This window comes from Rattus norvegicus, chromosome 9 (genome assembly GCF_021556685.1).
Source record: "Rattus norvegicus strain SHRSP/BbbUtx chromosome 9, alternate assembly SHRSP_T2T, whole genome shotgun sequence".
Taxonomy (NCBI): domain Eukaryota; kingdom Metazoa; phylum Chordata; class Mammalia; order Rodentia; family Muridae; genus Rattus; species Rattus norvegicus.
The window spans coordinates 12031990-12044403 of record NC_141542.1 but is presented as its reverse complement, the minus strand read 5'-3'; the positions used below and the strand labels follow the sequence as shown (position 1 = coordinate 12044403).

The following is a 12414-nucleotide window of genomic DNA, read 5'->3' as shown; positions in this document are numbered from 1 at the left end:
CCGTGAGTTCCTGGGAGCTGCCTATCTCTGCCCACTAACACTGGGGTTACAGGCATATGTAGTGTCTTAGTTAAGGCAACTATTATAAAAGACAACATTTAATTGGGGCTGGCTTACAGCTTCAGAGGTTCGCTCCATAATCATCAAGGTAGGAGCATGGCAGCATCCAGACAGGCATGGTACAGGTGAAGCTGCGGGTTCTACATCTTCATCTGAAGGCTGCTAGGAAAACTGACTTCCAGGGAGTCAGGATGAGGGTCTTAAAGCCCACGCCCACAATGTCACACCTAATCCAACAAGGCCACACCTCCTAACAGTGCCAGGTGGTCATGCCCGACTTTTATGTAGGACCTGTGAGCTTGCACTCGGGCCCTCTTCCTTTCATAGGAAAAGCACTTATCCACTGAGCCATATCCTTGGCCTTCTGAAGGATTGTTTTCTAAGTCTTGACTGAATGTTCTTCTCATCCGAGCAGATTATCCTGCTTCCAAAGATGTAGAAGAGTCTCCATAAAGACAGGATAACTTGGCTCTTAACAGAATCCCCTAGTTCATGATTAGTAACAATACAGCACGTGCTGATGTATTTCCATGGTGAGGCATGAGGTGAGACCCTGCCTTCATAGATTGGGGCGGGGGGTGGTTAGGGAAATGGCTTGATGGCTGAGTGCTTGCCTAGTATGAATGAGGACACAGATTCAACTTCCAGCAACACACACACACATACAGTCATACACACACAAAGATTAAATGCATAAAGAATTTGCTAAAAAAATACCCTAAGGGTAGGGGTGAAGAGATAAAAGAGTGGTAAGGTTTAGGTTAAGATCATTAAGTGGGGGGTTGGGGATTTAGCTCAGTGGTAGAGTGCTTGCCTAGCAAGTACAAGGCCTTGGGTTCGGTCCCCAGCTCCGGGAAAAAAAAAAAAAAGAAGAAGAAGAAGAGGAAGAGGAAGAAGAAGAGGAGGAGGAAGAGGAAGAGGAAGAAGAGAAAGAAGAAGAGGAAGAAGAGGAAGAAGAGGAAGAAGAAGAGGAAGAGGAAGAAGAGGAAGAAGAAGAAGAAGAAAGGATCATTAAGTGGGTGAAGGGTCCGAGGTTGTTTGTTAAACTAGTTGATTAATTGATGTGTATCAGCAAGTTTATAAGATTATATTTTTTTAAGCAGGGGAAGGAGATGAGTGGTGTAATCTCACAAAACGGTTTTATTCATTTCATGCAAATGAATAAACTAGCATTCCAGTGAGAATGAAAACATGCAGACAGTTCCATTTAAGAAAGTGATGAAGGGAGTGATGGTGTATTCCCAGTTCAAAGACATTCAGAAAGCTGAGGCAGGAGGATCATGTCTCTGGCCTCTGAGGTATCTTCTCTCTGACAAAAAGGAATAAATCAAAAAAGTTTAGTTTGTCCTTTACAGAAATGGTTCTCAACCTGTGGGTCATGACCCTTTGGGGTCAAGCGACTCTTTCACAGTGGTCCATATCAGATACCTCAGGGACTGTATTATTAAAGTGCTGCAGCTTTAGGAAGGGTGAGAACCACGGCTTGATAGAGTTCTGTTTTCTAAACTCATCAAATGGGCATGTCCCAAGGAAGACCATGCACTGAATACTGAACAGCTTTCCCTACCTCCGGAAGGACCACTTGGTCAACATCCCAACAGGCAGCACTAATTGAACCCAGTAGCTTACAGGAAACAGGAGAAGACATGGAAGTAGGACATGCATCCGGGGAGTTGGGAGAAGTCAGCGCGAGAGCTGAGGTTGAATATGCATTGCACTGTCAGACAGTAAAAAAAGATACTTAAATGAGTATAAAACTCCTTCAACTTAATCTCAGCATACATCTTAACTTATGAACAGGTTAATCTCAGGTGTGAATTTGCAAGTGTAAAGAACATGAAGCTACACACACACACAGACACACACATCATGCGCACACATGCGTACACGCTCTGCTGGACTGTAACTCAGTAGCCTAGCACTTACCTAATTTAAACAATGTCCCCAGCTACATTACTAGCACTGAGAACCAGAAAATAAAACAACCACATGGATTAGGAAATAGGGGCGTTTCTGCCAACGCTTGTTCACAAACAGGAAGGGAAGCCAAGTCAGCTAGCTGGCTTTTGTCACTTGCACCATTTCTGGCCAGCACGTATGCTTACACGCAGAGAACCAGACAATCACCAGCTTGGGAAGAAACAAGATCTTTGTTTTTTAATGGCAACTGACCACGGATAATAGGATTTCCCAATCGATCTGGGCACAGCTCAGCCCAGTCACAGATTCCTTGAACCCTACTATTAACTACATCATAGTTCCCACGTGACTCAATCTGAAGGGCACCTAGTCTATTAGCTCACAGATGGGCTATAATACTGGTATATTATAAGCTAAGGCAGCTCTGGGATCTTTGGAATCTTTGGAATCTTTCCTTTGCACTGCTTAAACTACCACAGCCTTTAGCCTCAAACAACATGTTTTTGTACTGAAATCATCTGTCTTTTAATCACAGCTTGGGTTATTTTTGACACCCAGTTCAGTCAACACAATGATGCACCTATTAGTGTGTTGATTTCTTCTGAGACATTTAGGTTCTGTTTCCTCACTCTTTTTTTTTTTTTTTTTTTTCCGGGGCTGGGGACCGAACCCAGGGCCTTGCGCTCGCTAGGCAAGCGCTCTACCGCTGAACTAAATCCCCAACCCCTAGGTTCTGTTTCCTGATGAGAGCGTTCCAGAGCAGCCGCTCCCGGGAAGATCACACCACTGTGTGTTCTTCTGCCTTACAGGTATTAAAATGCTAATACTTGTATTAAATGCAAGACAGTGCAATAAATGCACTGAAACACCCTCTAGCAGAGAGGCAAATAAGATGTCAGACTCAGCTTAACACTGGGCAGGTGGCCTGGACAGATGGCTCAGCGGTTAAGAGCACTGACTGTTCTTCCAGAGGTCCTGAGTTCAATTCCCAGCAACTGCATGGTGGCTCACAGCCATCTGTAATGGGATCCGATGTCCTCTTCTGTTTGTCTGAAGACAGCAACAGTGTACTCACATACATAAAGTAAATAAATAAATCTTTAAAACAACAACAACAACAAAACCAAACAAACAAACAAACAAAAGCCAGTGGACTGGCCTCAGAGATGGAGTTACATAATTTGAACCAACAGCAAACTCAGAGAAAGACAGTGCCAAAACGCCACTCTTCTACAGGTCATGGGCAGAAGGAGTAAGAGAGGACTTGGTGATCCCATTTTACCCAAAGACAAGTCCTTGCCATACTGGACAGCAAATCAGACTTATTTGGCATGGGCAGAAAAGTGTAAAAAGAGGAGCCTTTCCAACTGAAATGCCGAAATCTAAGAACGAGTTCCCCACTGAACTCGATCTGAAACAGAGTTTGCACATACCTGTGATCCCAGCACTTAGGAAGAAAGGCACAACTAGGCTCGCTATACAGTGAAACCTGAGATGCAAGGTAGGTGTGTGTGTGTGTGTGTGTGTGTGTGTGTGTGTGTGTGTGTGTGTGTGTAAGGAAAAAAGGAAGACAAATCATCTAGGGTTGATGTCATGGTTCAGTGTCAAAGCATGTGCTTTGTATGTGCAAAGCCATGGGTTTTATCCTCAGTACCAAAAAAAGGTAGAAGAAATGTATCCTACAAGAGGTGTTAGGGGAACTGGAATGAGATTCAGCTAGCTAAGAGCACTGACTGTCTTGCAGAAGACCTGGGCTCAATTCCTAACACCCACATTGAAGCTTACAACCACCCGGAGCTCCAGTCCCAAGGGATCTAATAGCCTCTTCTGTCCCTCACAAGTTTCCACACAAACATATTGCCAGGCATGGTAGCACATGCCCTTATACCCAACTCTGGGGAGGCAGAGACAGGCAGATCTCTTGACTTTGAGTCCAGCCTGGTCTACAGATGGAGTTCCAGGACAGCCAGTGCTATACAGAGAAACACTATCTCTGTTAACAACTACTGTCATTGCACTTATTATTATACATAACTATCCACTTAGTTGAGGTTTCAGACCTTACACCAAAGCCCTACAGTGCCCCCTCCACCAGGACAAATGAGGCCTGTCACTCATGCCTGTCCCTCTTACACAGCAGAACCATCACACCTATTTCAATTTCATCCTTCTGTATCCCAGCTCTTATAACATGGTTAAAAGACAAAGGAGAAGGAAATGCAAGCAGATGGGGTCTGCCTCACCCATGAAGCACTTCCCAGCAGACTCCGGAGCCTGCTCAATGAAGTGGAAAATTTGGTTTGCCCAGAGTCCAGCAGTTTGACTGTCAGGCTGATTTGGGAACTTACCAAGGGCATGGCTACAGCTTCTACAGGATTCTGTCAAACTGACAATTATCTGCTGGAGGTCTCCTCTTGGTGGAGTAGGAGAGGGGTTGGGGTTCTTCCAGCCATTGCATTTACAGGACTCCTCTGCCTAGAAATGGGAATAAAAAGAGAAACAGAACTCTTGTAACAGGCACCCGTGGACAGTTTTATAAGATACCAATGCACACTAGTTATCTGACAGGCATTCTCACACGTGCTAACTAATTTTCCATATATGTTAAGAGTAATAAAATGGGGTGGGGGGCGAAGCAAAGGGAGTGCTTTTGGGGGTCTTCAGATTTGCTTCTGCTGGTGGTACCTACAGCTCAGACATTTTGCTATTGCCTTCCCCAGGACATTGCTCAGGGAGTGGTCAGATCAAAGACAGTGCACAACACTAGCTTCAGAAAACAAGCAACACTCCGAAACAGCGAGAGGACTTGAAAGTGTTTACAGTGCTTGATATAAATCTCAAGTTTCGGGGCTGGGGATTTAGCTCAGTGGTAGAGCGCTTACCTAGGAAGCGCAAGGCCCTGGGTTCAGTCCCCAGCTCCGAAAAAAAGAACCAAAAAAAAAAAAAAAAAAATCTCAAGTTTCCCTGAAGACTCACACTTCCTTAGCCCTGCAGAAAAGAATAAAACTGACTTATTTAGCTTCTGTACCGAGACTCCGCTACAAAATAGAGATCAAACATGAAGGACACATCATTTACTCTACCAGGCTTTCCATACTGTGTGTGATGGGGAGGCCTTCAAGTAGTATCCTTAACTGAAGGATCCCTGGTACTTCTGGAAAGTCCTGTCTCTTCCCCAATATCGTTTGCTGGTGCTCTGGATATGTCTACTAAAATAGTGGGCTCTGGCTGAAGTGAAAGACTCTCTCAAAAAATAAGATGAACAGCTCCAGAAGATCTGACACCTTCATCTGGACTCTGTCAGAACCTACTCTACCCTTATGTATGTACACACACACACACACACACACACACACACACACGCACGCACGCACGCACGCACGCACACACACAGAATTCTTTAAAATAATAATAAGGTGGAGAAGGATTGAGGAAAAGTCCCTCAAGCCTTGAACACTGGCCTCTACACACAACCCCACACACACTGCACTTCTACTGATTGTTAATATTGTTTGTCTCCGAGGACAGGATACCTAAAAGTCAGAATCCCCTCTTCTGGACAAGTCAAAACTACAGGATCTAAGAAGGTGGCCGGGATGATTACGAGACATCTCTAACTCCACTATAACACTACTGAAAACCAACAGGCCCTAGCACCATGACAGTTGGCAGTTGCCAGGCAACAACTAGAGAGGCCCCAAAAAGGAGAGAAAAGAAGCAGAGGTTCTGTTGTTTCTTAGGCGTTGGTCGGTTGACTGGTTGGTTTGGGTTTTTTGAGACAGGGTTTCTCTGTGAAGCCCTGCCCATCCTGGGGTTTGCTCTGTAGACCAAGCTGGCCTCTAATTCAGAGATTCACTTGCCTCTGCCCCTCAGTTTCTGTGATTAAAAGCGTGTGCCAAAGTCGCCTGGCCAGAGGCAGTTTAATCTCCCCAGAAAACTCCTGCCCATTCCCAGAAGACCATATGAACATTTTCCCCCTTCATAAGCCCGTATCCCCGTCTCTTACCCTGTCACTATAAGATCAGAGAGGGTGACTCTCAAGTTGATATTACACTTCTCTCTTTGGCTAAGAACAAGCTTCTTGCTTTTGCTCAATCAGGTATCATGGTTGCCACTGAAGGATTAAAAATTAATAATAAGCCGCCTAGCTACCCAAAAAGAAGAGGTAGGGTCTGTGAGAACATGAACTTTTCACCCCTCCCTTGCTGTACAATGGTTCCCGGAACATTCTTGCATGAAAAGTTTCCTGGAACAGCCACAATGACCCATAGCCTCCGGCCACAATGGTCCAATGGCCCTGAAAATGTCACTACCCCTAATCACAATGTCACAAAGTCCTGGGTGTGTTGCCTAGTGTTACACATGACTAGCATATGACCTAAATGTATGGGCAGTTTGTGGTTTTGGAATTCCCCTCCTCCCTCCCTCTTGATCCCCCTGGTTTGTGGTTTTTTCCTTTATAAGCTCTGTGAAAATTCAGGTCGGGGTCGAACTCCTCTACTCCCTGTGTGGTGTATGAGTCTCGACCCCAGCATGCTGGCCTGAGCTCTCGTTTCATCTCGCCTACAATAAATCTTCCTCGTGTGATTGCAGCAGGTCGGTGTCTGTGTCCTACTGGGTGCGCGTCTTTCCCGAGACTTGAGTGGGGGGCTCCCTTCGGGGGTCTTTCATTTGGGGGCTCGTCCGGGATCTGCGCGACCACCCAGGGGTCCTAGACCCACTTGGAGGTAAGATTCTCTGTTTTATCTCAGCGCTGTGTCTGGGTCTGTGTCTATGTTCTGTCTGGGAATCTGGTGCGATCGCTGTTTCGGTTTTGCGGACGCTCAGTGAGACCGCGCTCCAGGAAGGAGAGCGGGGTGGATAGGGATAGACGTGTCCAGGTACCCACCGTCCGTTCGCCCTGGGAGACGTCCCAGGAGGACAAGGGGGGACCAGGGACGCCTGGTGAACCCCATCTGATAGGTCCAGAGGAGACTTTACTCCTTGACGACCGGTTTGTTAGGCAAGGTCTGCGACCTGCCGATCAGTTTCAGTGCCTCTGGTCGACACGAAGTCGACGTCGGTTTTGTTTTCTTTTTTCTCTTTTGTTTGTGCTCGTGTGTGTGAGTGTGTGTGAATTAAGTCCTGTAGTCTGTGTTTTTCGGTACCGGTTTAAGGTCTTAGTGCACTGTCTGGGCAGATGAAGGATTCCTGCCCTGTGCACGAGAGTCTTAGTGCACTGTCTGGGCAGAAGAAGGTTTCCTGCCCTGTGCACGGGTGGAAGAAGGTTCCCCACCCCGAAATGGCGCCTGTGAGTAGATGAAGGATTCCTACTCCGAATAGTCTTTTTCTTTCTTTTTTTCCTTTTTAGAAAGCGCACCGGGGGACGCCCCAATCGCGCAGGCTCTGGGACTCGTGAGAGACGTTCCACGAGTCAGCCTTTGTTGGGTCCTGGCTCTGGGACGCGTGAGAAACGTTCCTCGAGCCGAATTTTGTCGGGAGGACCCGGCAACGGACAGTCAAAAAGATCTGACTGTGACTTTGGAGGTCGAGTTCGGCTGCCTATTTAAGTATAGGCACGGACAAGTGTGCTTAGATGTGTTAGTGTCTGTTGTCTGTATTCTGTTTCTGTGTTTGGTATCCCGGAAGCAGCTAAGGTTAAGCTGCAGTTTGGGCCAGGTACTGAAGGTACCAGGCATCTGTGGAAATTGGTTATAGGATGCTTTGTCTTGGTCTTGTTTGTCTGGATTGTTTTCTGTGGTATTGTCCAGTGTTTTTTTTTTGACTTTTGTTTCGTGTTTGAATTTGGACTGACGACCGTGTTTAAAATCTTGGACTGACGACTGTGTTTGAAATCATGAAACTGTTTGCTTTGTTCGTCGAAGAGTTTTACTTGGTCCCCTTAACGCTTAGTGAGTAAGAAACTTAATTTTGTAGACCCCGCTCTAGTGGCAGTGTGTTGGTTGATAGCCAAAGTTAATTTTTAAAACATAGTGTTTTGGGGGTTGGGGATTTAGCTCAGTGGTAGAGCTCTTGCCTAGCAAGCGCAAGGCCCTGGGTTCGGTCCCCAGCTCTGAAAAAAGGAAAGAAAAACAAAACAAAAACATAGTGTTTTATCTGTGCTTATGCTCGCAGCCAGCTGTGATGAACTGGGAAAGATTTAAATTTTGCTTGGGAGCAAAGAATCTTAAAGGCAGAGTTTCAGCCGGTATGACACGTAGTGCATAACTGCCTAAAAGATCAAAAATGCTGTTAACAGGCTAAAAAAAAAAAAAAAAAAAAAAAGGGACAGGCTGTGTTAGAAATGCTACAGGAAGAATAATCTAAAAAGGCTGAGAGCTAGGTGGGGCTATAAGGAAAACAAGAATAGGAAAGGAATTTCTGACATTTGCTCACAGTAGGAGAGCACTCATTTAGAGAAGTTCTTTAAGGAAGCCTGCCTTATCTGCTGTCTTTATTCCAAGGGAGGAGTCAGTCTCCAGCACTAAATTACTTGGCGGTAGCCAAGGTCAGGATTAATGTTTTCTTTTCCTTGGCCCCTTTAAACCCAGTGAGACAGTTTGGTAAAGGGCTACTACTGAGGTCCTGATAGCCCCAGGTGAACTGGTTACAATTCTTTTATCAGCCCCCTGGCATCTAGCACCCAGGTTCTAACCATCTCTCCATCCTTTTGTTATTAGTTGTTACTAGAAGCCTAGTGTCATTTGGAGGCTGGTTCTCTTGAGAGGCAAAGCCATGGAGCTGACACTGACAATGGCCTTTTTGTTCCAAGAAAGGCCTCCTGGTTTAGCTGTGTGACTAAATGCTGTTTGCCCTCTTCGGTAGACTCTATTCTCAAGATTCTCTTGTTTTCTCACCATCCCATTTGATATGCTTGTTAGTAACTGTTACAGGTCTTCTTTACCACCGATGAAAGACGGAATCCTACTGGAGACCAGAAAAAAATGTTCCAGACACGGATAGAAGGCCCTCACTTCTGCCTGCTCTCTTCAGACGCCTGAAGGTAGGGAGTGCCAGGTCTGCCCCCAGGCTCCAAGGGTCGGTCTCCTAGGGGCTGGAAAATGCCCCACCAATCTGGCTAAGATAAGGAAAAGATATGAAGAGAAAGTTACAGAAACTTGAAGGGTTAAGCTAAGTCGCTGAGAGAGTTATTGTAAGTTGATGCATGGTTCAGGGTCTGTGCAGAAAAGTGGACAGCACCTAATAGCTGTAGAAGAAGATGCAGAGAGACTGAAAAGAAAAAAAAGAAAGAAAGAAAGAAAGAGGTAAAGAGTGCAGGAAGCTAGGGAAGAAAAGAGACTAAAAGAAGAGGAAGCTAGAGAGCTAAAGAGAGATAAAAGACAAGAGAGGAACATATACTGGCCACAGTAGTTAGGGAACCTAGGAAGACAGTACCTGGCAACAGAAGAGAATTCCTGGCTAAAGATCAGTGTGCCTAATGCAAAGAAAAAAAAAAAGACACTGGGTCAGGGACTGCCCCAGAAAGAACAAGAGGGGACACTGGAGAGCCTCTTGGTCCTAGAGTGCTGGCTATGTACAGAGATAGAAGGGAAGTGTGGATGCAGGGACCCAATGCTCTGTGCTCCTATGCCCCCCTCCAGTGGGCCAATATCCAAAGACCTTGGGTACAGGGGCCTACTGGCAACAAACAATACTTATGGACTGCCCGAAGAACAGTGGACCTTGGCGTGGGCCGGGTAACCCACTAGTTCATAGTCATCCCTGACTGCCCCTATCCCTTGCTCATGAGAAAATTGCTCTCCAAAATGGCTTGCGTGGGCTGAAATGGCTGGGTGAGGCCATGTGTATGCATATCTACAGACTGTGTATGCGGAGCTTAAGACCTGTCTCAGTGCACCAGTACCTGATGCTGGGAGACGAATGGCTTAGCGCTGTTCTACTTGGAACATATCACTCCTGCCAGCCGGGCACTAACAATTATCACCCAATCCAGGACTTAAACTGTGATAGAGTGGCTGATGTTCTGCCTTTGAATAGAGTGTCCCAAAAGATGGGACCACTGGTCAGCTGCCATGGACTAGATTCTCCACTGGTTGGGGACAATCTGGTCACCTTGCTGCCCAATCCGGACCTGGAGCCACCACAGCACGAGTGTCAAGTACTGGCAGAAGCCCATGGGTGGAGGAAAGACCTCTGCGACTGGCTGATTGACCCCTGCTGAAAGCCGAGGACCTTGTCCACAGACGGGAACAGTTCTCTTCATGAATGAAGGTCAGAGACAAGTGGGTGCTGCCATGGTGGACAACACAATGTCATCTGGGATGACTGAACCTCTACCCCCCCAGTACATCAGCACTGCAGATGCCTTTACCATCTCTTGGATGCCCTGGTGAAGCCAACAACTGTGAGTATTATTCATTGCTCAGGATATCAGGAGGGAAGAGATTCAGTGACATGGGGCAATAACGAAGCAGATAAAGTGGCTCGAAAAATGGTTATGCAGGAGCCCATCCTGGTTGCAGGCCTGCAAGAGACAGCCACTGGGAACTGGGATCGGACTAAGGGATGGCCTCACTTAGAAAAGGCCCAAATTGCTTAAAAGATAAAGGACAATGGCACATTGAGGGGAAAGCTATACTTCCCAGAGAACAAAGAAAAGACTCACTTTGCCAAATACAGAAATGGACTCAATTAGGAGATAAAAAGTTTGTCCAAGTAGTTAAGTGTATGTAATAGACTTTAAGATTTTAGCCAGAGAGACAGTAGAAAGTATAAGGTATGTCAATAAGTGAATGCTTAGCAAGCAAACAGGGCAAAGAGACCTAGAGAGTTTGGTGAAAAGTCGAAGTGAACTTCACTGAGATAAAACCAGAAAAATATAATCACAAGTATCTCCTAGTGCTTGTAGATACTTTTTCAGGAATAGATAGAAGCTTTCCTCACCAAACAAGAGACGGCCTCTGCAATCATCAAGAAGATACTGGAAGAAATCTTCCTCTGATTTGGAATGCCCAAGGTAATCTGGTCAGACAACTGGCCCTACTTTCGTTGCCAAGGTAAGCCAGGGTGTGGCCAAGTATTTAGAGGTCAATTGGAAATTACATTGTATTTACAGACCTCAAAGTTCAGGACAGGTAGGGTAAATAAATAGAACTCTAAAAGAGACCCTGACCAAATTAACCATGGAGACTGGCACAGACTGGGTGACACTCCTTCCCTCTTGCTCTCTTCAGAGCAAGAAATACCCCTTCCAGATTCAGCCTTACCCCCTTTGAGATCTTATATGGGGCCTCAGCCCCCCTGACTGTATTAGATGATGTTACTGAACCAACATGTCATAGTGCCATAGTAATAATGATTTGTGTGCCAGGCTAAAAGACCTACAGGTGATACAGAAAGAAATCTGCTCACAGCTGACAGCAGCCTATGCCCCGGAGACCCCTGAGACATCCCATCAGTTCCAGGTTGCAGCTACACTGAGTCCAGACACTCGAGCCTCGCTGGAAAGGACCGTACCTGGTGCTGCTGACCACCCTGACAGCTGTCAATTCTCAGCCCTCACCAGCCGTGTACTAGCTGTTGGGGCTGAGAGCTGGGACCTAGAGGGAAATTCAGTCATGTTTGTCCTGGGTTCTATCAAGATAGGTGTGGGATAGGCTTGATTTCCATTACAAATGATGTAACATTGCATATGTTAGTACTCTTAACACTTCTTGGGACTGTGCCTCAGGGATCACAGTCCGTATAAGCTTAGAAGTTCTAAAAGCTAGTCATGACCTTGGTGGATAGGCTTGGATAGTGTCCAGGTTAGAATCCTCATGTTAAGACTACAATACCAAGCTGTTATGCTAGATGAAGCTGAGTTCTCCATGAAGTTCTAGGATTAGAACTATTAACAAAAAAAGAAGTGGGGAATGAAGGATTAAAAATTAATAATAAGCCGCCTAGCTACCCAAAAAGAAGAGGTAGGGTCTGTGAGAACATGAACTTTTCACCCCTCCCTTGCTGTACAATGGTTCCCGGAACATTCTTGCATGAAAAGTTTCCTGGAACAGCCACAATGACCCATAGCCTCCGGCCACAATGGTCCAATGGCCCTGAAAATGTCACTACCCCTAATCACAATGTCACAAAGTCCTGGGTGTGTTGCCTAGTGTTACACATGACTAGCATATGACCTAAATGTATGGGCAGTTTGTGGTTTTGGAATTCCCCTCCTCCCTCCCTCTTGATCCCCCTGGTTTGTGGTTTTTTCCTTTATAAGCTCTGTGAAAATTCAGGTCGGGGTCGAACTCCTCTACTCCCTGTGTGGTGTATGAGTCTCGACCCCAGCATGCTGGCCTGAGCTCTCGTTTCATCTCGCCTACAATAAATCTTCCTCGTGTGATTGCAGCAGGTCGGTGTCTGTGTCCTACTGGGTGCGCGTCTTTCCCGAGACTTGAGTGGGGGGCTCCCTTCGGGGGTCTTTCACCACAATTCCAAGGGGAAGGAAAA

At 46.1% G+C, this 12414-nt stretch overlaps 1 protein-coding gene and 1 long non-coding RNA gene across 4 annotated transcripts in view; one reads left to right on the top strand and one right to left on the bottom strand.

Annotated features, from left to right (window-relative positions):
- Kat2b (lysine acetyltransferase 2B) overlaps nt 1–12414 on the bottom strand; it is a 111026-nt gene that overhangs the window by 63274 nt on the left and 35338 nt on the right. For all 3 annotated transcript variants that reach the window (XR_015628505.1, XR_015628504.1, NM_001024252.2), the window contains 1 exon segment: nt 4329–4455. Coding sequence is in view for 1 of the 3 variants with exons in the window: in NM_001024252.2 (NP_001019423.2) it covers nt 4329–4455 (127 nt within the window). In the remaining 2 variants the exon portion in view is untranslated.
- LOC148003308 (uncharacterized) lies at nt 1178–3523 on the top strand. The gene is made up of 2 exons (XR_015629324.1): nt 1178–2594; nt 2711–3523. It is a non-coding gene; the product is annotated as an uncharacterized LOC148003308 (long non-coding RNA).